At 39.7% G+C, this 26,632-nt stretch overlaps 1 protein-coding gene across 1 annotated transcript in view; it reads right to left on the bottom strand.

Moving 5' to 3' along the window:
* HFM1 (helicase for meiosis 1) overlaps window positions 1-24,986 on the bottom strand; it is a 72,486-nt gene extending 47,500 nt beyond the window's left edge. Inside the window, exons 1-12 of the mRNA XM_067538255.1 lie at window positions 24,819-24,986; window positions 22,161-22,312; window positions 21,704-21,781; window positions 21,390-21,551; window positions 20,547-20,747; window positions 20,370-20,458; window positions 14,865-14,908; window positions 14,667-14,768; window positions 12,476-12,621; window positions 9,689-9,783; window positions 8,108-8,241; window positions 1,829-1,876 (exon numbers count right to left, since the gene is read on the bottom strand). Coding sequence (XP_067394356.1) covers window positions 1,829-1,876; window positions 8,108-8,241; window positions 9,689-9,783; window positions 12,476-12,621; window positions 14,667-14,768; window positions 14,865-14,908; window positions 20,370-20,458; window positions 20,547-20,747; window positions 21,390-21,551; window positions 21,704-21,781; window positions 22,161-22,312; window positions 24,819-24,891 — 1,324 coding nt within the window. The 5' untranslated portion in view covers window positions 24,892-24,986. The remainder of the gene's footprint in view (window positions 1-1,828; window positions 1,877-8,107; window positions 8,242-9,688; window positions 9,784-12,475; window positions 12,622-14,666; window positions 14,769-14,864; window positions 14,909-20,369; window positions 20,459-20,546; window positions 20,748-21,389; window positions 21,552-21,703; window positions 21,782-22,160; window positions 22,313-24,818) is intronic.
* Between the last annotated feature and the right edge of the window lie 1,646 nt (window positions 24,987-26,632).

Below are 26,632 nucleotides of genomic sequence, written 5' to 3'. Positions count from 1 at the left end.
TTTGTATTCTCAAAGTCAGATGCTACACAGTCACTTTAACAATACAGCATATAAAGTCTCTTAATTGCTTGACAGAATTATCTTACATCTTGGCATTGCCCTATCTATTTGCTATATGTATTAATGTATAACCAACCTTGGAAAAATTTTAGCATAGGAAAATAATTCTTACAAGACCTGAAAAATCAAATAGATTGGAGATATGACTGGATAAGGTATGGAGCGCTTTATGCATACAAATATTTCAAGGAGTCTAATATTTTTCCAGGCATACCTAACAGAATGAATAAAGCAATAAATGCTAAATCTCTAAAAGAGCAAAATATGCATTAAAGGGCTTTGCTCCATGTGAAAAATCTCATGGTCCTGGGGAATGGAATCCTCATTCTAAACCAGCCAAAACCATCTACACCTGTATGCACAGCCAAATCACAACCACCAATATAGGTAATGTGGAACAGTAGTATATAAGGCCCACTGCTCCCCTCCTATAACTCAATGGATACACTCCCACTGGCCATAAAATACCATGTCCTTGACCTGTACAAAATTCTGCTCCCACCATCCTCAGGGAGATATGAGGCCTGATGCAAAGTTCTCTATAATACACAGGCAGTATGAAATCCCACAGTAGATAGTCTCTATTACTGCTGCCCTATGTGCAGGAAGCATACAGTTTTTAAATTGCTTTTGGGCAAGCTGCAGGTATTTAAGTTACCCCAATTTGTATTCTGGGTTAAAGATAGGATGGAAAGAGGATATTTGATATTAAATACCTGTACAGCAAATTTTGAAAGAATGTGAAAAGAAGTTAATTAAATCAAATAACATAAATCAATGGAGGGAAAGGAAGGAAAATGAAAAGCATTCAAAATGAAATGAATTTAACTTTATGCAAAGTTGATTTCTGAGTAGGTGTTGGGGGGATAGGCCCCCTTTGGGGGTCTAATTGCTTAGGGGAAGCAAGACAGTAAGGCCCAATGGCCAGAGACAGTATTACTGCCTGAGGGTTGTGAGGCAGTGTGGCCCAAAGACCTGAGTCAGCAAGAGGCGCTTCTGGGTCAGGGCTGCGTGGCCTAGTGACCTGAGTCATCATATCGCCTAATTCAGGGGGATAGTGGGGGTTGTTGGTCTTCTGGAAAATGAAGCACCACCTAGGAGCGTGTGGCTCCTAGGACTGGGGGGCTCAGGGCCTCCCTGCTCTCCTGAGCCACAGGCCAGAGTCCTAACAGTGGCGGGGGTACTTGCCACCACGTCTGAGGGGATCCTCCTGCAACATGCTGACTCTTCCTGTGGGTTCAGGCTATCCCCCTTCCTTAGACTACTTCCTACCCCATCTCTCCCAATGGCGGTTCATCAGTTGGTTGGGCCTCTGGATCCTTCAATGTGTCCAGCCTTTGGGCAGGCGGTTGCAGGTTCCAGGACTCCTTCTGAGTCCACTTGGTCTCTAATCCTCCTGTTTCCTGGGTATGTTGGTTCCGTGGCGGGAGCCATCACAGTAGGGTATACAAGAAGATGTATACCTGTGCATGTGGGCATGAACTTGGGAAGGGTATTTCTTGTTTCTCCATGTTATGGAAATTTTTTTTGTAAAAGAAACATATTAGGAAAGTCCAATATTTACGATATAGAATAGTATGTAAGTTAAATGAAAATAATAGTGTTGCTTTAACAATTCACAAAAAGCTAGATTCAGCCAACCTTAATCACACTGAATAGTATCTTGCTCCGTGAGCAGCTCTACTGAAATGAACAGAGCTACTCAGATATGGTGGAAGAATCTGGCCCAAAATGTCACGGTATACTGAGAAAGGAAAAAGGTACTGACCTTGTAATTTTGCTTCAATTCTAACTCTGTCTAATCCAGGCGAAAAACCTGCAGGAAAAGACAAAAGAGCATTTTAAATTAATACAATCATGCATTTAATTTTCAACATTACTGTCTACCAAAACAATCAATTTACTGACTGTAACAAATGTCAATTTAAGTACAATGGTTATATCTTTCATACAAATTGATATTTAAAATGGAGACCGAAGGTGGGTGAGGTAATATCTTTTACTGGACCAACTTCTGTATATATACTGAAATAGTATCCATTTTAAGTTTGCAGTGTTATTGTAGCTGTGTTGATCCCAAGATATGAAAGAGACAAGGTGGATGAGTTAATATCTTTTATTGGACCAACTTCTGCTGCTAGAGGGGACAAGCTTTTGAGCTTCACAGAAGTCTTCATCACTCAGGTCTGGTAAAGGTAACCAGAGAGTCACAGCTAAATACAATGTGAGACAGATTGTTAAAAATAATGTTGTAGGAAACCACTTAAAATAAAGAGGGCACTTAACACCTCAGCAGTCTTAGGAAAAAGGAGGATTAGTAGCAGCTGATTGCATTACAAACTGTTGTTATGAGCCATAAAACCCGTGCCTTTGTTAAGTCCATGAGTTTTAGTGTCCTGCAGAGTTATGAATTAAAGTTTCAGGCTCATCTTTTGAAGGTGTTGTGCAGGTTTCCTTTGATGATGAAGACTGAGGGGTCAGATATAGAGTGATCCCTTTGTGAAAAGTGTTTTCTCAGAGGTAATAGGGTGGTATTGTCTATCATTTTTCTGGGAGAGTTCATTTGAGAGCATAGTGATTGGCTGGTTTCACTCACATAGCTGTTGGGGCATTTGATACACTGGATCAGGTACAGCACATGTTGTGATAGGCATGCGTAGGACCAATGGATCTTGAAGGGTTTGATGTGAGGGATATTGATCATTGTAAAAGTGGAGATGCATCTGCAGGTTCTGACAGGGTCTGCCACCACTTTCAGTTGGTGTTTCCTGGTCTGTGGGATGCTTGCTTCTGATGATGAGCTTGGTGAGATTGGATGGGTGTTTGAAGGCCAGAAGAGGGAGTTTGGGAAATATTTCCTTCAGGATGTAGTCCCATCAAGTATTTAGTGTTCTATTTTTGAAGCTGATCATGGTGTGTAGGAAGTTGAGGCGGCTGTGGGAGTGTTCTAGAGAATCTGGTGGATGGGTGGTGGTTGTTGAAGTTGGGGTGAAAATCTATGAGGAAATTTAGATTATTTGTCCAGAGAATGAAAATATCATCAATGTATCTCAAATATTTCATTGGTTTAGTGGTGCACTTATCCAGAAATTCTTCATCGTGGTGGCCCATAAAGACTTTGGCATATTGGGGAGCTACATTTTAGTACACATAGCTGTTCCCATGGTTTGGACAGTGTTTGTTGTTAGATGTAAAGTTGATATGGGTGAGAATGAAATGGATTAGTTTGGCAATGTGTCAGGATGAATATTTGAGCATTGTCCAGAGTCACCAACATTGAGGTGCTCAAGCGGGCCAGTATACCCAGCATGCAAACACTCCTTAAACAGAGATTCCTCCGCTGGCTTGGATATGTGTGCCAAATGAATGACGGGTGCATCCCAAAGAATATCCTTTACAACAAATTGGCATCTGGGAGAAGATCTAAAGGGCACCCAAAACTGCATTTCAAGGATGTGTGCAAGTGAGACCTCAAAGAAATGGACAAAAAGCTCAATAAAAGTCTCCAAAGCTACGAGAGGAAGCAGTCCAACTTAGCAGAGGAGAAAAGAGCTCATGGAAGGCAGAGCCCAAAGGGTCGAAACACCACTTTTAAATGTGTCAAATGCAGCAGAGATTGTCCCTCTCAAGTGGATCTTTTCAGCCACAGCTGTGGCTGTCATAAAACCAACTGCGTAAATTTTCTACCTCTCAAGGGCGCATACCCATGCTCTCTCAAGACTGAAGGATGCCAAAGCAGGAATAGTTTTGTAGAGATCTGAGGCAGGCAGCAATATTGTCATTGTGAGGGATGTTGGTGTACAGGGAGGTGACATCCGAGGTGGCAAGGATGATGTTCTGAGGGAGGTTGTTAATAATGTGGAATTTCTAGAGAAAGACAGCTGTCTCCTGGAGGAAACTGGCCTTTTGTGCGGTGAGAGTTTTTACAACTGTTTCTATGAGTCCTGATATTCCTTCTGTAAGAGTGGTATGGTCTGATATGATGGGTCCAGGCCCACAGACAGGAATTCTGGGCCCCAGGCAAAACAGTCATGCCCCTGCCTCTTCCACTCGCAGCCCCACCCACCCTGCTGCACTCCAGGTCCCACCCTCTCCCGCTTGGCGCCACTTCCCTCCCCCCTGCTCGGTTCCTCTCCTTTCTTTCACACTTCCCCTTCCCCCAGGTGGTGTGTGACAGCTGGAAGGACTGAGCAGAGATGGGGGGAGAAGGAACACAGTGAGCAGTGGCATGGGGGCAAGCAGGGGAGGAGAGGAAGGACGCATGTGACGAGTGACAGCAACAGGGCTGAGTAGTGAGGGAGGACACAGCTGCAGGGAGGCTAGGTGTGGAAAGGAGGGTGTAGAAGAGAGGAGGGGGGCCAAGCTGGGAGGTGGGCTGGTGCAGAGAGATGTAGCAGCGAGTGGGCTGAGTGGGGCAGAGCGGGGACAGACTGTGCCATGGGGCAGAAGAGGCGGGATGAGGAACTAGCCCACTGCCAATGGCCCATGCCCCTTTTAAAATTGCTCTGCTCCCTTAAAATCACAGGCGCCTGAGCAATTGCCCTCCAATACTCCCCGTCAGTGGGCCTGGATGGGTCTGCCTTGGTTCCCTTGTTTGTGTATCTTGTGAGGCATGTAGAAGGTCCCTATGTGAGGCTCATGGGGGATGACATGGTAGAGATTCTCTTGGAGTTGTTTGGGGAAGGATTTGATGATATCTAAATTCCAGTGTGAATTGTGGTAGAGGTCTTTGAGTTTTTTATTGTAGGTGCTGTCAGAGAGTTGTTGGTTGTCTTTGCTGACATAATCATTACATCATCACAGTCGAGGCCCCACATGATGGTGTCCTCTTTGTCCATCACATGGACACTACATGACACCCCAAAATCATCAATCTATCAAGAATACACATAACTGGAATTGAATTATCTGTACTCTCCAAGGGACTGAACTTCTGCCCCATCACAGAACCTGATACCATACTAACATATGGAGAACTAGAAGAATCATTTCACTTCCTCTGCCTCAAAGAATTCTTTCGCAACAAAGACCACCACGACCTACACCTACCTCATCACTACCAACAGTCATAACAAAAATGAATAATCTAACTGGGCCACCTCAAAGAAGAATTTCTGGACAAATGCACGATGAAGCTAATGATCTATCTGAGATACATTGATATTTTCATCCTCTGGACCAGAGGTTCTCAACCCGTGACCCGCTTGCGGCCCAGTCAGCACACAGCTGCGGCCCACATGACATCCTCAGGGCCATAAAGGAAGTATATATATTGTGTGGATGCAGCCCACATACCCATACAGAGCTGCATATGAGGCCGACAATAGTAAATAGGTTGAAAACCACTGCTCTGGACAGACATCTTAAACTCCCTCGTAGATTTTCACCACAATTTTAACAACTACCACCCATCTACCAAACTCTCTCTAGAACACTCCCACATCAGTCTGAACTTCCTAGACACCACAATCAGCTTCAAAAATGGAATCCTACAGACAACTATATATAAGAAACCCACATATCACAACACTTACCTCCACAGTAATTACCTCTGAAACACCAAGAAATCTGTTTCCTACAGCTGGCACTTAGATTCCACAGAATATGCTCTGAAGAGAAAATCCAGGATGCACATCTTAACACATTTGCAACTGCCTTCACCAAACAAGAGCATTCCACCAGAGAAGTAGATCACATCATGGAATAGGCCACCCAAAAACCCTGAGAAAATCTGCTTCTATACAGAAAAAAAAACCCAACCAACCACACATCCAGTTGTCATCTACCACACCACACTGGAACCCACACAGGGTATTATTAAACAATTACAGTGCATATTGACAAGGACCACATCCCAAAAGAAATCTTTCCTGAACCCCCTCTTCTGGCCTTCAAACAACCTCCCAGCCTCGCCAAGCTCTTCATCATCAGAAGCAAGTTCTGCACAGATAAGGAGACATGAACTCAAAGGAACACCAGACCCCGCCAGACAGATGTAAAACCTGCAGATGCATCTCCACTGCTATTATGATCAGACACCTTTGAAGATCCATTATCACAAAATGTGGTATCACATGTTGATTCAGTGTATCAAATGCCCCAACAACTACTGGGGGAAACATCCAGCACCCCTGATTGGCTGAGGAGCTGTATATAAACCAGGAAGTAGCACAGACAGTTGTCTGAGCACCTAGATGAATCTCTGGCTGGCTGCTACTATAGACTCCTTCTACTTACCTGACTCCTGAGCCTGTACTCCTATCCACTCCTGGTTCCTACCTCCCTGCCTGCTCCTATCCGCCTTATCCCAGTTCCCCATCTATTCCCAGTTCCTACCTTACTCCAGGTCCCTGCTCCTATGCCTCACTGTCTCCAACTCTGACCCTTGGTTTGGCACCTGACTCTAGCTCTGACCTTTGGCTTGGTATCTGACAATCTTCTGTTCTGACCTTTAGCTCCAACCACTAGGCATGACTCTTGCTCAGACCACTTGGCCTGACCACCCATGCCCAGGTCATGCACATTCATCCCACACAGCACTACCAAATTTAAAGCTATTATCACTGAAGTCTTGTAGGCCTCTTTTTTCATACCATGGGATCCTTAGTACTAAAACTCTAGACTCAAATCTGAATTAAGGATGGGGTGGCTGTTTAGAGTTTTTATTTGCCATCCATTGTTTATCACAATGGTTTATCAATCCAAGCCCTTCAGAATCCTGGCCTCTTTCAGGAATAGTCAACAGAGATCTGGGACTTTGACCTCATAACTTCATGTAATGTTGTTTTTTTCCAACCACACTGAGAATTTCTTAGCATTGTTGCAGGAATATCCTTATCACTTCTTTGTTAGATAGCCCATAGAGCATCAGCATCTATCCATAGACAAGAACAAGGGTTCCTTAAAGCACATTTTCCTTTCTAGCAAAAATTTCCTAGCTAGTAGGCCTCCAACAATATACAGCTTTCTTCATCTTCCTCCTCCCAAAAAGTTAAGAGCATCTCTTATGTGACGTTTCCATTTCCTACCAAACCAGGAAGCAAAAGACTGAAATCTGGGTGAACTTAATTTATTTGGATTCTGATAGTGCCAATGTCATGGGCCTCTAACTGTATTAGTCTTAACTAATAATGGTCTTGGTTTTGCAGGGCATTGTAATCTTTGTATTATTTTTATATAGCTTTTCAATTAATAGTACAATGGTTTTAAGAATATCCTAAAGTTAAACAGACATATATTAAAAAAAGAGTCAAGAGTACCTTACTAACAGCTGCTCAATGTCCAAACACTTATCACTTGAGAATATATCAACCAAAAAGATTTAAATTTACCAATTATTTATTTTCTTTTTCAGTGCCACAAAACAACTGTTCCACAATCACAATCATAGACATCCCACTCTGCAAAGCACCCTAGAATGCCTTATGCTGGTTGGGTCAGTAGCCCATATGATCAGTGGTGAAGCAGAAAATCTGCCTTTGGGGGAAAAAGATAGATCTGTTTTTATTCAATATGAAGCAGTTTTCTGAATTTTAATATCCTTATTTTATCTTCTATAAAATAAGGATATTAAAAAGAAAAAACACTCAATATTAAATAAAAGTTGATTTACCTTTTCCTTGGAGGCACACTCAATACTCATAGCTTAAAAATAATGGTAATATGCCACCAGCTTTGTGTGTGCTGTGATGCCTCAACACAGTGGGAAGTTGGTAATCATAGGCTGAAATTTTACAGACCTGTTAATGAAAAAGTAGAACAATTTTAAAATATGTTGAAATGCCTGCTAATTATGTTAACACGGTTGAAATGCTTTTTCCTAAAAATGTTCCAGGTCACCTTTAACAATTCCATTGTCTTCAATCCCTACTGAAATGACAGTCCATAAAAGACAAGAGAAAACAAGTAACACTAATCTTTTTTTTTATCATTTCTCACTAACAGAAAATTACTTGCCAAAAATGCAGGTAGTTCATTGTAACCTACTTTATCTTAGACATGACATATAATCCAGTATCACAGTCTAGTCAATTTAAAAGCAACAAACCATAATGAACGGGATTTTTCAAAACTCTGATGTACAGGAAAGTTGATCGTATCCACTCCAAAGCTATTTTCACATCCGTGATGGTGTGCAGCACTATTTCTGCATTTAAATGCTCAACAAGATGTTTGTGCAAACTAATAAGGAACAAAAGATAAACCAATTATAAATATAATTTGATTTAATTATAATAAGTATAAATCAACAGTATAAAAACATCTAAACTTTATTTTTAGAAACAATTATAAATTACATTTTACAGTAAATAGTCCACTTATTGCTGCTGCTTTTTACTGTACCCAGTATAAAAAAGTAAAAAAATATTTAAATGATCTAGAATTCAAGTTGTTAGTTATGGAATGGACTCCATTCAGCAAAAGAAATAGATTTATAGTTTTGGCTGTTGGATATCATTACCATTCAGGAAACAAAACTATCTATATTTACATATTGCATTATATTCTTGATATTTTGGGAAATATTAAAGAGTTTAAGCCTTAACTAGATTTAGTTTATAAGATTTCTATTTTAGCATTTAAATTCCACTGTAATATACCAAATGAATTGATAAGAGGAGCTCACCTCTAATATTAAGCTACTGAAGTAATTGTGAAATCGCTCACACGTACACTGCTGCAACACGCAGTAGTATACATGTCAATGTTATGGGAACATTGCAAAGTTCATCTTTTTTTCTTGGACTACTGGAAAGGGAATGGGCTCAAGATTGGGGTGTCTGACAGATATCTATGGTGTTTATGGGATAGATGCCCAAATTACAGGATTTATTTTTATGAAATGGAATACCTATTAAATAAATAAATGGACAGCAGTTGAGTATTGCTGATCACCATCCCACACCATTACTCTATATGCATATCACTTTATTAGCAAGAGTATCACTCATGTGGTAACTGATTTCTTTTTTAATCTCACCTTCAGTGATCAGTCACACCCTAAAGCTTCAGAATTCAGACACTATCTTCTCCTTCCCATCACCGCACCAAAGCCATGAAGTTGTATTTCCCACCTCATTCCCAGTTTCAGTGTCCATCAAGCTGCCCTCTCCTCCCAATCTTCCATCATCAGAACTGCAAGTCTGACTTTAGGTTTAGCACTCTCAACATTAGATAGAGCAAAGTACAATTTGAACTGAGAACTCCATATCTCTAGTCATGAGCAAGTTTCTGCCTCCTCCCACCATCATCAACACACCTCACCTTACCATATATATATATATTACTGCTAGGTATAAAAGCTCTTACTTTAAAATATTTTATTTTTTCTACATGTTGTAACTAATTATTTTCAATTAAAATTGATTCTTTAAAAAGAAAAGAAAGTTTCTGTAATTACATTGTTGCACTACCTAATTATTATTTTGCTTTTCTTGATTAGTATTCTCCCAGACACTGAATAGATAAAACGAAGTTTCCACCTCTGATGAGCCTCTATATGATTTCCCCATAAACCTCTCTTTTATAATCTGTGGGATCAATTTTGCCTGAATAAGCCAAAAGAATAAGTAAATATATTCTGTTGGTTCTGTCTATCAGTATGCTTATGGCAAAATTACTTAGTTACCTGCTTTCTATTGTATCTGCACCATTTAACAACTGTACATATTTCTCTCTGGTACTTAACCTAGTCATGATAACTGCTGTAGCTGTAGAGTCAAACTGAAAAAAGAACAAACGCACTTTTAAAATTTACCAGGGGACACCTAAAATATGTGTTTCATATCTTTGGTAACCATTTAAAATAGATTTTTTAAATGTTATGTTTAACCTGTTGAAGAATGCCAAGCCATCAACATCTGAAATACAAATCCTGATAAATCCATTTACACATTGAACTGTACCTGAAATTTTTTTTAAATGTTTGTTGCAGCCAGACTGGTTGCTACTCACCTATTTGCTCTAACATGCATATAGTATAGACAGTATGAGGAGCAATATAATTTTGCACAGTTGTTACACAATACTGTGAATACACAAAAGAGAATCCCACTTACTGAGTGGACAAATACGTATTTGGAAAAATCCATTAACATCAGACAAGTGATTTCTATACCCCACCTCATCCGAACTGCACGTCACAACCACAATCCTTCTGAATGAGAAGGACTGGAGAGAATTCACTTCAAAGTCTTTTAATGCACTCTGCAGTGCTGGACACTAGTCTTATGATTAACAAGATTGTCAATTCCTCCTTCAAGAGGATGGCAACTCTTAAATGAATGATTATTAAATACAAGATCAGAGAACCAATTCTTGATACTGATCATTTCATTAATTATTGCCAAATGTAAGAAAGGCTGCAAATGAACTTTTAAGAGATACACCCAACTCCCCACTGACTTCATTACTCACTATCAAGTTACCTCATGTGCTCAGCAACCAACCTTAACTTTCCCTCTTGCTTTGTTCTGAATTGGAAATACGGAGCTAGATGTATATGGTTTATTTCTGTATTGGAATTTTCCTAATATTTTAATTTGGATTGATCTATGTGGTACATATGGAAACAGCTCTTACTCAGATAAGTTCCTGATTCAGTAATGAATTTAAGTGCATGCTTAAAGTTATTCATATGTTTAAGTATCTTGCTGAATCAGGACCTCTAGCAGCAAAATCATGTATAGTTTTTTCTAATGGACAAAGATAAGAAAGAAGAGTTATTTATATGTACAGTAATCAGAGTTCTTAAAGATGTGTTGTCTACATATATATTCCATTTATGGTGCACATGGAGCTTGAGATCAGAGTCTTTTGTCCAGCTGTGTCCATTGGGATGCACATGAGCATGAAGTGTTCTCGTGCCCCTTACCACCAGCATACAGGGCATAGCGGGGCAACCATCACTTAATTCCTTCTCCACCACAGAATTCCAAGGGTACTGGACTCCATAGCAGGGGGAAGAAGGCTGGATTGTGGACTACATCATCGCCAAAGTCTCAAAGAAATTAAGGTTGGTTACTTGTAACCAGAGGTCTTTGAGATGGTTCTGCTTATCCACATTTATGGGTATTGTGCTTCCTAATAGTACCTAGTGGTAGAACCTTCTCCAAGCAGTGTCTGTTAGAACACTCGCACAACCCCTTTTACCCCTCAGAGTTTCTCAATATTCTGAGGGTGAGGCTATATAACAGGGCACAGCACCCTGTACCACCTGTGTTCCTTCCACCACCAAACCAGAGACACAAAACAAAAGGACCTTGAGAAAGAGTGGAAGGCAGGTGGGAAGTGTGACTATGCAGAGCCATCTCAAAGAATTCCAGTAACAAATAAGTAACCTTCATTTCTTCTTTGAATGGCTATGTGTATTCCCATTCATGGATAGTTTAATAAGCAGTGCCAAAAATAACATAGAGGAGAGAACACAGTCCTAACTTAACAGAGACTGAAGCACCACTGCACCACCTAGCATCTGCTCTTGAAGCCAAATTGAGAGAATAATGTTTACTAAATATGTATACAGAACTCCAGGTTGCAGCCCTGCAAATTTCAGTAACAGGGACTTGCTTAAGGCAAGCAAAAGAAGCTGCCACAGCTCCAGTAGAATGAGATCATACCATCGTAGGTATAGGAATTTCTGCTAATGTGTAACATTCAATAATATATTATTTAATCTATCAAGACGCAGTCTAGGGCAGGGTTTTCAATGTTTTTTCATTTGTGAACCCCTTAAAAATTTCAAATGGAGGTGTGGACCCTTTGGAAATCTTAATAGTCTGCAGATCCACGGGGTCCACGGACCACAAGTTGAAAAAAAACGGTTACTAACCTTTCGTAACTGTTGTTCTTCAAGATGTGTTGCTCATGTCCATTCCATGTTAGATGTATGTGTGCTCGTGTGCATAGCTGCCGGAGATTTTTTTGCCTTAGCAATATCCGTAGGACCAGCCAAACTTACTGACTCCCCTCCCTCTCCACTGGACAGAATCCTCTAGTCCTACCACCCTGCTGCAGGGCAGAAGCTCCAAGCTCCCCACCCCAGTCTGGTAGGCGAAGAATGGGGGGGGGGCCCCCACAGGGTGCTCCATAAGCCGCACTTTAATTGTGAAAGAACTGCATGCAGCTCAGGAGCCATGTTTTGGCCACCCCTGCCTTATACGATCTAACATCTCATTTGCTTTTTATACTACAGTTTCACATTGCTCAGAGATCTCCATTGATCTATCTACGTCACCCAGGTCTCTTCCTTTAGCATTATTTTAACTCAATAATTCACTTACAAATAACAAAACTTTAAAAAAGCAAATGTTATCCCTTAAATTGTGGTATTTTTTATTTATTTGTCAAGTGTACACTATAGCTTTTACTAATCCAGATGTAGAAAGCATTAATATAAAATACAGAGTTAACTTACTTGAGGCCTCCCTGCTCTCCCAATCATTTGCAGAATATCGGTCTCACTGTACTCTTGAAACATTCCTCCAACATAGTGCATTGTAGATTTTATAACTACCAGGTGTGCAGGTAAATTTACTCCCATAGCTAAGGTACTAGTAGTAACTGCATTAGATTTAAAGCATATTAATTTAATAATAGACAGTATTCTATATACTAGCAAGATTTTAAATAAAGCAACAAATATATGGCCCAATCCTGTGGGTTGCTAAATACTCTCAACTCTAAAGAAGTCAATGGGAGTTAAGGACACTCAGCAGCTCATAGGACTGGGTCCATAATCTTTATCCACATTCATATACAGTATTTCAGTGTATCTGATCATGATTTCTGTATTGTCAAATGCTCCCTTAAAAACTAAACACATCCAACATATTTGTATTTAAATATTTGTTAACATTTACAGGTAATTCAGAGTTCAATCCTTCATTCCTCATGTACCAAAACTCACATTGAAGTAATTGCTATTCATTCAATGGAAGTAGTTCAACAATACTTTGAATATAGTCATGACTTCATCCTGTTTTGTTGTGACTAGTACACTTAAGGACAGTTTTCAGGTCTTTTAATTTGCTGTAAAGTGACATGCACACTTACAGTACTAAAATAATCACTCTCATAATAATGTATTTTTCGTGACCCACCCGTCTCAAATTCCAGACCCACAAGGTTCATAGGAGCAATCAGGCTCCAACCCTCCACAAGGCAGCCTTCTGGCAATAGCTTACCTGAGAACCATAAAGCCCAGCCCCAGTAGTGACACACTGCCCCTAAGTTCCAATTCGCAGAGTCCCCAAAGTGGCTGTTGGGCACACTGGCCCCACTTAAAGCCAGCAGCAGGAACAGGAAGGCATCTGAACAACAGGACTCCACCCTCTTGCCTTGTAATTCCCACTACCTACTATCTGCTCCTCCTTCCCCAGCTTGATCTCCTGGCATTCCAACCTGGCTTACCTCCTGGTGCCTGACTGGTGGTTACTGACCTACAGTTTGTCTCCTGCTCCTGATTTCCCGGTGTAAGGACCTAAGGCGTAGGTTGTCTGGCCTAGCAATCACAGCCGGGCTGGAGTCCACACATCAAGGATGAAAGTCAGTGAACAGAGATCAGAGGAATTGCTAGAGCTGGGTTCACTAAGCAAGAATCAGGGTCCGACTGGAGTCAGAGACCAGAAAATGAGGTGAGGACTGGAGTTGCAGCAGGCCAGAAGTCTGTGTGGTTGCCCAGACAACTTCCTGGGGCACCTGCCTGGGCTAAAGAGTGTGCTTGGCTGCATGGTACCGTCACTCTGGGTCCTTTGGGCTGTACTTCCTTCAACATCACCTCTCCTCAGTGCTTCCTGGATGCGGCTCTGCATCCCCTCCTGGTGGCAATGTGGGAACATCAGCCATTTCAGGGTCTGCAGTCCTAGGTTTTAGTCCACGGATCCTTATATCTGGTATCCTGATCCAGCCTCACTTTCCAACTTGTGGTTCTGATCTCTAGTTTGTCTCCTGATTCTGACCTCCCAGTATCCCAACCCAATCAATTCACTTGGCCCCTAACACGTGACTGCAGACTTCAGGGTCCAACTACTAGGTCTGGCCACCCATCACCCAGCCGTGATAGCATCAAATACAAAAGACATATTAGTAAACCACAAGAAGTGTATTGATTTACCTGAAGAATTTGGTCATATTTAGATAATATTTTTCACGTTTAATTCATTTTCTCTAAGAATAGGATAACATGATTAGAAAATGGAAAGCCAACTCTTTAGTTCAACTAGTATTATTCTTCCTCAATGGAGAAGTAATACACTGACGAACTTATTTTTGAAGGGAAAATAAACACTGAACTTAATGGAAGTTATGAATGCCTGAAGAATGCAGGCTCAAACCCTAAATTACAGTCCTAATCATGCAGCCTCATGTGAGTATTAGTATCATTTGTACTATAGTAGCACTTAAAATGTCCTGTATACTTTTTTAAGCAAATTCACCTACTCATACACAGCTGCAGAACCATATCCTCTATCATCCTGGATTTAATGACGTACAAATGAATGAGAGACTCATAATGTTTACTTTCTCTAAATACAGATCTCTCACTGTATTATAAAAAGAGAAAATATAGTAACGATGTTTTGACTTTCAAAAGTTTGGTAACTTACAAAGTACTGGTAAGTCTCCCACAGTAAAAGCTCCTTCAATTATTTTTCTATCAGATATGTCCATACCAGCATGATGATAAGCCACACCACATATTAAAAGATCTGAAAATGAAATAATTATCTCCATTGCCTTTACCAACCTTCATCAAGCAAATATTATTAATTCACATTGCCAAAAATTATCATTGTTCTACTTACCTCTCACTTTGGCATCTTTTGTTGAATTTGCACACTTTTGTAATCTACATAAGAGACAAAAACAGTAAGTACTTTTTAAAACCAAAAAATTATAAAGCATTTCTACTAATTTATATACAATATAAAGACATACCAATGTGTTTTAAAAATATAATTGACATCCCATGAAGAACTCTTCACAATGATATTAAACTTTGATTCCACCAGTTATACATGTTGAGTCAGCAAGATTTATTCTTCTATGTTTAAATTTATTTGTCCATATTTCTGTCACATCTTTGTGTTTTTCAATACATTCCTATTTCATATCTACATTTCAGAATACTAAAAGGTCATTGTCAAAGTATATGTCATAATTTTAAAATAATTTTTCTCATGTATAATTACCTTTTGGATACTTGAAAATAAAATCTATTTGTTTTCAGAGGACTAAATCCTGTAATTCAAACTCAAGTAAATCTCCCATTGTTTAAGTAATGTCTACATGTCTATATTAATAGCCAGAAACATGGGTTGTAAATCTACAGAGCTCTGGCATTCTGTGCACTGACTGACCAAGTGGAACCTGCTACCACATACTGAAAATTCTGCAAACCACTCTAACTTACTGTTGATTCAAACAGCAGTAAGTCAAAGTGCACTATGGAATTTCTAGTGCACACAACAGATCCACATAGCAATTTAGTACACAGCACGTTAGTGCACTGTACATTTACACCTCAACTCGCTACACACTAACCCTCTTTATAGGCAAAACCTAAATTTCATTATTGTACTCTCCCATGGTAAAATCTACAGGAGGATGACAGTGAATACCAGAAACTCTATGAAGAGAGCCATGGAGAAAGCAGGGAGTATAACCTTCAAACTGCACATTTCCCAAAGATCCAAGGGATACACTCACAAGCAACTGCCCTTCACACTGTTCTTTGGGGGCCACTTTCCCTCATTCACTGATCCCTCTGCTTTTATACCACAATTACCCTCAGTAACAACATGAGTTTATGAGACTTCTAATGAGTGGCATTAAAGCAACTTCAGATGAGTAAAGAATGTTTCCACCAATCTGGGAGAAGAGCATGTCACAATGAGTAGCTACCCATCTGTTCCATCAGATCAGACCCACTCCTGACCAACCTCATGCTAGTTGTCTAAAGTGGCTTCCACAGGTTTGGGGAGAGGAAGAGAATGCTAAAGAGTGGCTCTTATTTTGCACCTCTCTTACTTTGTGCAGGCTTCTCTCCACTACATCAATGCAACTGAAGAGGAGCATCTGGCCCTGAATAAAGATTGAAGAATTTGGATCTGTTTATTTTCCCATAATCCACACACTATTTTTACTATAAGCCTGTTCATGAATGTTGGACTATTCATCTCAATACTTTTCTAAATATAAAAAGGGCACACAAGAATTTGGACGTGGGGAAGAAAATTTGTGGATACAATCCTGCAGTACTTTCTCAAGCAAAGTTTCTATTCACTTCTTCAAACTACTCTAATTTCAATGAGAGTTTTGACTGATTAATTATAATAATAAATAATAATAATAATGACTGGGCTCAAAGAGTTTCAACTATTTTTCAAACAGATAATAATATAGATTAATGGTTTGTTTTACAGTGTCTGAAATTCTGCACACAGAATTGTATCATAATTATCTCAAGATCCATTTGAAATCTGATTAAACAAGCACAGCCTTCAAATAAACTTTAATGTCTGTATTAAAATATACATGTAGGCCTCAATTCAGGAAAATGCTTAAATATGTGGACATGCCATCACTTTTAAGGAAAACATTTAAGCATGTGCTTAAATCCCATTGATTTAAAATGGGAATTAAACTCATTCTTAAGCATCCTTCCTGAATTGGGATCTAATGAACACATTTTGGGATTGCACTAGACTCACAGCTCCTATTATTCCTAACAGGAGCTGTACACTAAACTGAAAATTTAGCTTTATTTATTTCACCAGGTAGTTATATCAACCACTAACAGAAGTCAGGACAGTGTTTACTAAGGATTTAATCCTGCAAAGACTTACAGTACCTCAAATTAAGCACATGCATCTGTGACTAGTTCAATGGAACTACATCCAATGGGACAACTCATATGTGTAAGTCTTTGCAAGCTCACTGAAATTAATGTTTGTATTCTTCAAAAAGGAGATAATTTAAAATATTTTTGAATTAACATTCTCAAGGGTATGGCGCTGACCTTGTTGAAGGTTCACTTGGCAGCCATTCTGCCTTCCATCAGCCACTAGAGGGGAACCCCCTGTTCTCCCATCCCATGCCAGTCAGGTTCCTCAAGGGGGTGGAGAGGCTTATCCGCAGGTCCGTGACCCGGTGCCTCCCTGGGATCTCAATCTGGTCCTCTCGAGACTCATAGGGCCCCTTTTTGAACCCGTGCCCTCTGCTCATGCTTTCATGGAAGGTACCCTCCCTGTTGGTCATTACCTCAGCCGGGAGGGTCTCCGAAATTAGGGTCTTGACCCCGGAGCCCCCTTATACATTGTTCTATAAGATAAGGTGCAGTTGAGGCCACACCCAGCCTTCCTGCCAAGGTGGTTTCCCAATTTCATTGTAACCAAGATATTCTCTCCATGTTTCCCAAACCGCACGGTTTGGAAGAGGAAGGGAGATGACATTGGCTGGATGTGGGATGAGCCAGCCTTCTACGTCGAGCGCACAAAGCTGCTCCGGAAATCAATGCAGCTCTTTGTCGCAGTGGCGGACCGGACGGAAGTATCACCTGTCTCCGCCCAGCACATCTCCGCATGGAGGACATCCTGCATCAAGTGCCGCTATGAACAGGCAAATGTGCTACTTCTGGGTGTCATCACAGTGCCCTCAATCAGAGCTCAGGCCTTCTCTGCGGCCTCCCTGGAGAGAGTGCCTCTGCAGAACATTTGCAAAGCTGCCACCTGGTTGTCGGTGCACACCTTCACGTCCCACTACGCCATTGTTCAGCAGGCGAGAGAGGACACAGGTTGCAGCAGAGCCTTGCCCAGGGCAGCTCACTGGTAACTCCTTCCCATCTCCGAGGTATTGGTTTTTAATCACCTATATTGGAATGGATATGAGCAATCACTCAAAGTAGAAAACAAGGTTACTTACCAGTAACTGTTGTTCTTCGAGATGTGTTGCTCATGTCCATTCCACACCCACCCCCCGCGCCGCTGCCGGAGTTGGCAGAAAGAAGGGACTGAGGGGCTGTATGGTCGGCAGTGCCTCATATACCGCGGCATGCACGCAGAGTTCCAGGGGGCACTAGAGCCAACCCTACGGGGTCCGCTAAAGGAAAAAAGTTCCGGGAACCATGCACGGTGGTGTGCACTCACCTATATTGGAATGGATATGAGCAATCACTCGAAGTAGAATGACTGCCTAGGAAGGAAGACTGCAGAAAAGGATCTGGAGATTATAATGGATCATACAGCCAATATGATTCAACACTGTAATACTATTGCAAAAAAAGAAAACAATTCTGGAATGTTGTGGCAGGTAGCATCCTGCTCCTTTCTCTTATGTAGATACAAACTGCTTGGAGACCTTCTGTTCAAATGACTTGTGCAATTTATTTACAGTGTTCTACCCACCACCTTTACAAACTTGTGCAGCTCTACATTTACAAGCATACAGTTCTTAGCTCACTCAGTCAAGGAGAAGGGAGACAGAAGGTATCTTCCCCGAGAGGTCTCTCCTGGCGCTGACTCTCAAAAGCCTGTCTCTCTTTTCTTCCCTGAGCAATTCCTTCCTGTGCCTTTTCTACTTACTGGGCTAATAGGCTAATTAGCCTTTGGGGCTCTCCTCAGCCCATCCCAGGCTATCAATTAAGCAAATATTTGCCCCTCCAGGGTGATTTAATTGGTGATCCAGCGATCAGAGTGCTGGTACAGTTGCTGTTGCCCAGCACTTTGACACAGATGTACTAGCAGGAGTGGTGTAAGCAAGACATCAGAAGTAATTCTTCCATTCTACTCAGCACTGATAAGGCCTCAGCTAGAGTCCTCTGTCCACTTCTGGGCACCAGACTTCAGGAAAGGTGTGGATAAATTGGAGAAAATCCAGAGGAAAGCAACAAAAATGATTAAAAGTCTAGAAAATATAACCTATGAGAACAGATGGAAAAAATGGAGGTTACTGTAACTGGAGGTTCTTCGAGATGTGTGGTCCCTATCTGGATTGCATACGTGGGTGCACATGCACACCATGCACCAGAGCCAGAATTGTTTGTAGTAGGATCTGTCAACCTCCGTGTGTGTCGTACATCGGCCACGTGGTGCATCTGAGATATTATGAGACTGCAGAGTGAATGTGCTTCCTCTTACCAACAAGCACAGAGCTCACAGCAAAGGGGATGAGGGAGCAGAATCAGAATCCAGGGACCACACATCTCAAATCTCCAGTTACAGTACGTAACCTCCACTTCTTCGACTGATAGTCCCTATGTGAATTCCATATCTGGGTAGCATAGCAAGCAGTACTCAACATGGAGGTGGGAGTGAGGACCCGCAGGAAGCAAGACTCCATAGAACGCCTTTGCCAACTGCTGCATCAGCCGCTGCTGATCAAAAGTGTGTTTGGAAGAGCACTGCAGGAAAACAAAGGTGGTGGAGGCTGTAGCGGTGGGGTGGTGGGGTCGTTGGGACCACAACAGGCAATGATGAGAGCTTCACTGAAGCAGTAAAGGCAGCATTGGTGCTTGTCACTCATTGAGAAGGAGTGCGGGCAGGAAGCACAGCTTTTAAAGCTGGCCTGCTGGGGCACTGTCCCCTGCAGTGGGTGGGAGGCCCCACACAGGGTAAAGTAACAGAAAGCTAACCAACCAGCTAAGAACTTTGAAGAACTATATACAACGAAGTAGAAAAACTGTCTTATTCAGACAAAAAGAAGGTAACGTAGCAAGGAAGGACAAGGGTTCCGACTCTGGCCATGCAGCGGTTAACAGGGAACTAGAGGAGCATCACCTGCACAGTCTTATAAGATCTGGGATGCACGACATGGCCAACGCACATGCAGGTCGATGAACACTACTACAAACAGTTCCGGCTTCAGCGCATGTGCACCCACATATGGAATATATATAAGGACTACCACTCGAAGAACTATGTTTGTTTAGTCTGGAGTAGAGAAGACTGACAAGGAACCTAACAGTCTTCATGTATGTAAAAGGTCATTATGAAGAGGGGGGTGAAATATTGTTCCCTTTATCTACAGAGGACAAGACAAGCAATAATGGACTTAAATTGCAGCAAGGAAGATTTAGGCTGGACATTAAGAAAAACTTAACTATAAGGGTGATTTAGCACTGGCCTCAATTATCTAAGGAGGTTGTGGAATTTCTGTCACTAGGTTTTTAGGAACAGGTTTGACAAACACCTGTCAAGGATGGTCTAGATAATATTTAATCCTGCCGCAATGCAGGGGACTGGACTAGACGACCTATCAAAGTCCTTTCCCTACATTTCTATGGTTAGCAACTACAACAAATATAAATCTACCTTTGTTTCTGTTCCATAGTCATCATAAATTTAGCATCTTTTGCAAGAACTGAAGCAGCCTGCTGTACTCCTCTCCTTGTGGCACAAAACTATAAATAAGAAAATACTTTTTTGTATGAATTGTAATAAGAAAAAACCCAAGAATTTTAAAAGCGTTAAGAGAAAAACATGTCATACCACAAGGGTGGGTTTTTGCTCAGAGTATGTTTGTACAACACTAGCTATTTTGTAGTTAAGAGTTAAGTCAAATTTGAATTCTGTTTGGTTGCTACTGCAGGGAAATCCAAGAACTATTTTGCGAAGCTTCACAGGTCGATGACTTTCATCTATTTTCAGACATACAGCAGGTCTCTTACCATCTGAAAGCCATTCTGCAATCTTTAAAGAACAAGAAAGCATGTTAAAATGAGGCTTGAAAATAATGGCTCTACTATTATGCATGCTCTATTCAAACTACAGCACATGCACAATAATGAACTGTGTAAACAATTATTTTTACTGTCCCACATGCCCTATGATATTGACAGAGAGTTTACATGTTAAGCCTTTCTTGCCACGTCTAGATTCTAAACTATTAATACACTTGAAAATAATTTCTTCCCTAAATGAGCAAACCAAATTCTGCTCCAAATTAGACCAGTACTACTGAGATCAAAATCTGTCCTCAGGCTTTTGTGACTTGTGTTTGCATCCTTAACATTTTGATTAAAAATATAAAACTATAGTACTTTATCAATTTTTATTGATATTTCCATATGGCTGGACCAAAAGTTGTATCTATGTTCATCAAGATAGCAGTCTTCAGCTGACAGCTCAGAAATGACAACTTTATTTTAAAACTCATGCCAAGCTGATTTTACATCTTTACATCACTTTTCCTTATTTAGATTTCTCAAATGAAGTTCCTCAGGATTCTCAAATAAACTGAATAGTCCAAAGAACCTCTGCTTTTACAGATGACCTAAAAGAAAAAAATATTACAAAAATATTTTTTTAAAAGTAATTAAACTTAAATCTTACATCCTCAGCATTTGGGATAGTTGCAGAAACAGCCACAAATCTTATGGGAGGAACTGTGTCAGGATTCTCTGAGATACGTGAAAGGGAAGACTGTACAGTCTTCATCCGACTGACCACAACTTCAAGTGTTGCACCTCGACTTTCATCTTTCACAACATGTACCTATTAAAATGATTAAAGACATCTGTGAAATAACACTGTCTAATTCTTGCGTTCTAACCTAAAGATATGTGAAAATAAATATATAACAGTGTTATACTTTCTAAAAGTTTTCTTTTTATCTTCAAGTATAAACAAACTATAAAAACAACTACCTCATCAATGAGAAACAGTCGTACCAGTTGGACTAAAGAGTTGTCTCTCCATTTTCTAGTCATGCTATCCCATTTTTCCTGGTGGGGGTGGGCAGAAGAAATTATAAAAACAGATTTCAGAAGTAGTAGCATATACAGACCTTAAACATGACCAAATTCTTATGATAAAAAAAATCACTAAAGTTTTTATGAGCTATATTTTGCATTTGATACATTATTATTTTATTACTAATTACTATTTATATAGTACTATAAATATGCATGGCAATTTACAGGCAAGTAAAAAAACCTTAAAATTATCCTGAAAGTTTCCAATCTCTTCAAAACAAGAGGAAGTCCTGGAAGCATACACACTGCTAATAGACTATTTCCAATTAATTATTTCTACAATACATTTTTCTTTAGAATTCTGGTTTAAAAAAAATCAGTAAAATAGAAAATTACATATGAAACCTACTGGTGTGGTCGTAATAATGTGAGCATGTTGTATTTCAAATAAATCATCCATCACTGTATCTCCTGTCAGCTCTTTACAGCTGAGCCCTATAGGTCCAAATTTATCTTTCCAATCATCAAAACGCTGACTGCAGAGAGCTTTTATTGGAGCCACTAAAAATGATATAAAATTGAGGAATTACACTGAGAAAAGAGGATTTAAAAAAAAATGTCAACTGGATTGCTTAAGTTGATAAATGCATACGTTTTGGAAAAAAACTGAGCAAAACCTGAAAAAATTAATTAATCAAAGTTTATATTAAAATTTATCCATTGAGTTAATGATGGCATTACTTCCTTCTGCTACACCAATTCTGATCTCTGGACTATAGTTCTTCCTTGCCAGCAAAGAGAGACAGAAGACTTGAACGTTCCTCTGGAAGACATCTCTCTATATCAAAGTGCCTTGTGCCCTCTCATAATCCTCAGTTGTTTTCTGACTCTCACAGGAGAACAAACATCCAGCTGACAGGGCCAGACAAAGGTTCTCTCACACAACCACAAGAAAACACAGCTTAATATATAAAGGCCAACCTCACTCCAAATTAAAGCTTGATTTTTCTGGGGCACTCTTCCATACACACATAGGAAGAGTCTTCATAATAGAAAACATTATCCACCAACTGCAGAATTAGAGTCAATTTCCTTAGATTCAGTCTGTCTAGATTGAATACAGAGCTATTTGTAATCACTGGGGTGTGGGAAGCAAGCCTAGAATTCATCATCAGGCACAGATTCATAGGATGAGGCTTCTGCAACACAATTTTTCCTGAGGATGCCAACACAAACCATACCTTCTGTAAGTGGTGTCTTCTTTCTAAACTATCAAAAAAGGGATGCCCTGATTCTCCACACTGATTTACAAGTAGCAACAGATACCAGCATATGGGAATGTGTAGCCCATATTGAAAACGCAGTACCACAGGACCTTTACCATGTGAAAGAAGTAATCCATCAATGATACTGAAGCAGGAGGAATAAAGTTTGTCCTATTGAGACTACATTCTAGGCTAGGTAGTCAGAATTCAGTTGGAAAAAGCAACAACAACAGCATACATTAACTGGCAAGCCAGGGGTGGGGAAGGGGGGGTGAGGGGAGAGCAGGTACCAGGAGTAAAGATGCTCAGATAAATCAATTTCCTGATTCAGTGGCCAGCAAAAAACCTGATCAGCATGTCAGTAGTCTGCGTTAATAGGAAATAACTACCACAGAATTCTGGTTAAGCCACAAGCAAATAAACCCAGGAAAATCTTGGGCTATCAGGAGCAATTTTGAGGGGCAATTTCTCCACCCTTCACAGATGTGGGGTCCAGAAAATAGGGGGCAAGGAGCCACCAGTGACTCCCTGGTCCTCAGTCACTCAGACCCAGGTGCATCATCAGTGAAAGCTAGAGGGGAACAAATCCCCTCACAGACCTTATGCCCCTGACATGTCCACTCTGTCTCCTTATGCCAGGGTATTGAAGGCAGCAGAATTACCTCCATCAGCAAAGAACATCTCTCTCCACTGGCTGTTTCCAACCAATTTAAGTCCACTTTGCATGGATTGTGACAGGGAAAGACCCTTTGATACAGAACAGTATCATAACTCTAAACTTCAAGTGTTCTGTCTCCATCTACTGTCAGAGAGGAACTATAATACACGTCTAAAAAGTACTAAATATGTGGTATGAAATATTGTTGCACCCGTGTTGGTCCCTGGATATTAGAGAGATGAGGTGGCTGAAGTAATATCTTGTATTGGATCGACATCTGTTGGTGAGAAATAGAATGTGTATCTCAAAAGCTTGTCTCTCTCACTGACAGACGTTGGTCCAATACAAGATATTACCTAATGCAACTAAGCTAGTAACCTTTGTAAATGCAAAGCTGACCATTTAAGATAAGACTACCAAATATATTGAATTCTGCCAAACTGTGATGGCTTTACAATGGGACAAATCAAGGTTAGGAAAAAAATCACCAACATATTTGCTCTACATGAAGATAGAAGTTCCTTTCACCAGAAAGAAAAACAGAATGACAGATCTAGAGATGTCACTACCTTCAAATATACTAATTATATTTTATTTTAGTTACAATTAAGTCAATGTAGACAGCTATTAGCCTTGTCTGCTTTGTATATTAGATAGGAAGAAATGGCTAATGGGAATGCAGTGTTGTCATCCAGTGGACAGACCACTGGACTGGGATTTAGAATACCTTGGTTCTGTTTCTGGATCTATCACTGTAGCACTGAAAAAGGCATTCCCTGAGCCTCTGTCTCACAGCCTTTGTCTGTTCAGACTATATGCTCTTTGGGGCAGGGACATTCTCTTACTATGCATTTGTACAGAGCTTAATACAATGGTCCCCATCTCACTTATACAATATAATGATTAATAATAATAATAATAATAACAGCTGCCATAGTAATACAAATATATGATTATAACAATAACCACTGATATAATATATAAGTTTTATGAAGTAGGTTTTAATTTGTTGTCATCATGTATTTAAGTTCAAGCTTATTAAAAGGAACCAATAAGTGTACATAAAAAAATGTAAAAGTTTAAATAATTTTCTATCATTACTACTAGCTAATAATTAACTGGTTAAAGTTAGCATAATACTCACTATAGACAATTTTAATATTTAACCAAGGCATCGGCACTTTCATTAGTAATCTAGTAATAGCTAGTTCGAACATTACAGTTTTTCCAGAACCAGTCGGCGCACAAATCACAAAATTCCTATCTGTGTACAGAATCTAGAAAAGAATTAGAAAGTAGTAAGCACGATGAAGCTATTCAAATGTACCCATTCATACATTCTGACAGAATTGTGAAGGGAAAAAAATACACAGGAGGGATTAGTATTAAGTTGATATATGTACGTGAGTGACTCCTTGTATGACACAATATGTTTTTTCTAAAGTTTAGATACTTTGTATTAGATGTGAACTTTAAATAATGGCAAAAGAGTAAAGAATGTCTTTTTCTATGCCTATCTGCCATTGAAATATTTATTAAAGAACTACCATATACCTAGAACTATTATGTAGAGATGCCCTAAAAAATCAGAATTGAACATTGCATGATCAGAAGTTATCAAGTTACATCCAAACATTCAAAACAGAGAAGTGTTATCAAGGTGAGTGTAAGGCCTCACAAGCTCGGCCAACTGATTAGAAAAAAATCTATTTTCTTTGATTGAACATAATATTTCTAAAATATACAGATAATTGCAATAACTATTAGCATGAATATAAGAGGCTAAGTGAATTATATTATTTTGTAATTAAGTCCTTTAGGTACTTTACAAACAACTGTATTATTAAAAGCACTAAGCTAAATTTATGAACTATTTAAATCTAAAGACTAATGTTTTTTATACAACCTTCCGTTGACTTCAATGGGAGTACTGTATGCAGACTAATGGGAGAGTATGGCTATAAGTAAGGTTGATTTTCCTTAAAGTTATATTGCACAATTTTTTCTTATATCTTGTACCTACTCATTAGATAGAAGGTACTCATTAGATAGACTCAGTATTACTCAACAATGGTTTCTTACAGAGCAATGGGACATCTAACTGATATGGAAAAAATAGACATGCACTTCAAAAAGAGAAAAAAACAGAGGAAAGACATTGCAAACATATAAATAATACCAATTCATATGATTTTAAAGGTTCACACTTTATGGCCCTGAGGAGTTTAAATGTAAGATTGTTTTGCCTATGCAAACACTAATCTTATCAGCTTCTCTGTAGAAAATGTTAACTAATGGATATGATGTCTGCATAGCCACTCCCTAAGGCCCCAATCCATCTTAAAGTACATGCTTAAATGCTTGCTGAATTGGGGCCTAAATCTCCAATACATATCCCTCTGCTCATTCTAACCACAAGGCTGCAACACCCATAATAGTGTCTTCCTCTGCTGGAAGGATGGTTGCTTCAATATGGGGCCTTGAGGATTGGAGAATAAAAGCAGGGAAAAATTGGAAAATCCTCAAGACTTCCTAGATGATGAAGAACCCTGGTATATCCCTAGATATAGAATAAGAAAGCCTTTTCTAAAAGACTGTCTTCCCTGCAACATAATTGTGCTATTGATTTCCCAAAATTATTTTTCAAAATTTGATTATATTTGTTCGGGAAAAAGCATTCTTATTAATCCCACATGTGAAACTGCTGTGCAAAACACAATTTACACAAATATATTCAAAATGAGTAAAGAAATTTAATCCTGGGCCATTTTCTAAATGAGCTGCATTACTATTCTGCTCACCTGTTCCTGAAATGTGTACTGCTTCAATACTCTGTACCTCACTAATGATTCATCAGTAACACTTGTAAATAACAAAATGGCACTTTAGTGTATTTAAGATGTTTAATATATTAAATACGATCTGCAAACATTATAAAGAAATTTTCCTTACTTACAT

Source organism: Emydura macquarii, unplaced genomic scaffold, assembly GCF_026122565.2.
Source record: "Emydura macquarii macquarii isolate MOO-44397 ecotype Brisbane River unplaced genomic scaffold, CSIRO-AGI_Emac_v2 contig_480, whole genome shotgun sequence".
NCBI lineage: Eukaryota > Metazoa > Chordata > Testudines > Chelidae > Emydura > Emydura macquarii.
Note: the sequence above shows the minus strand (reverse complement) of the source record. Positions and strands in the feature narration are given on the sequence as shown.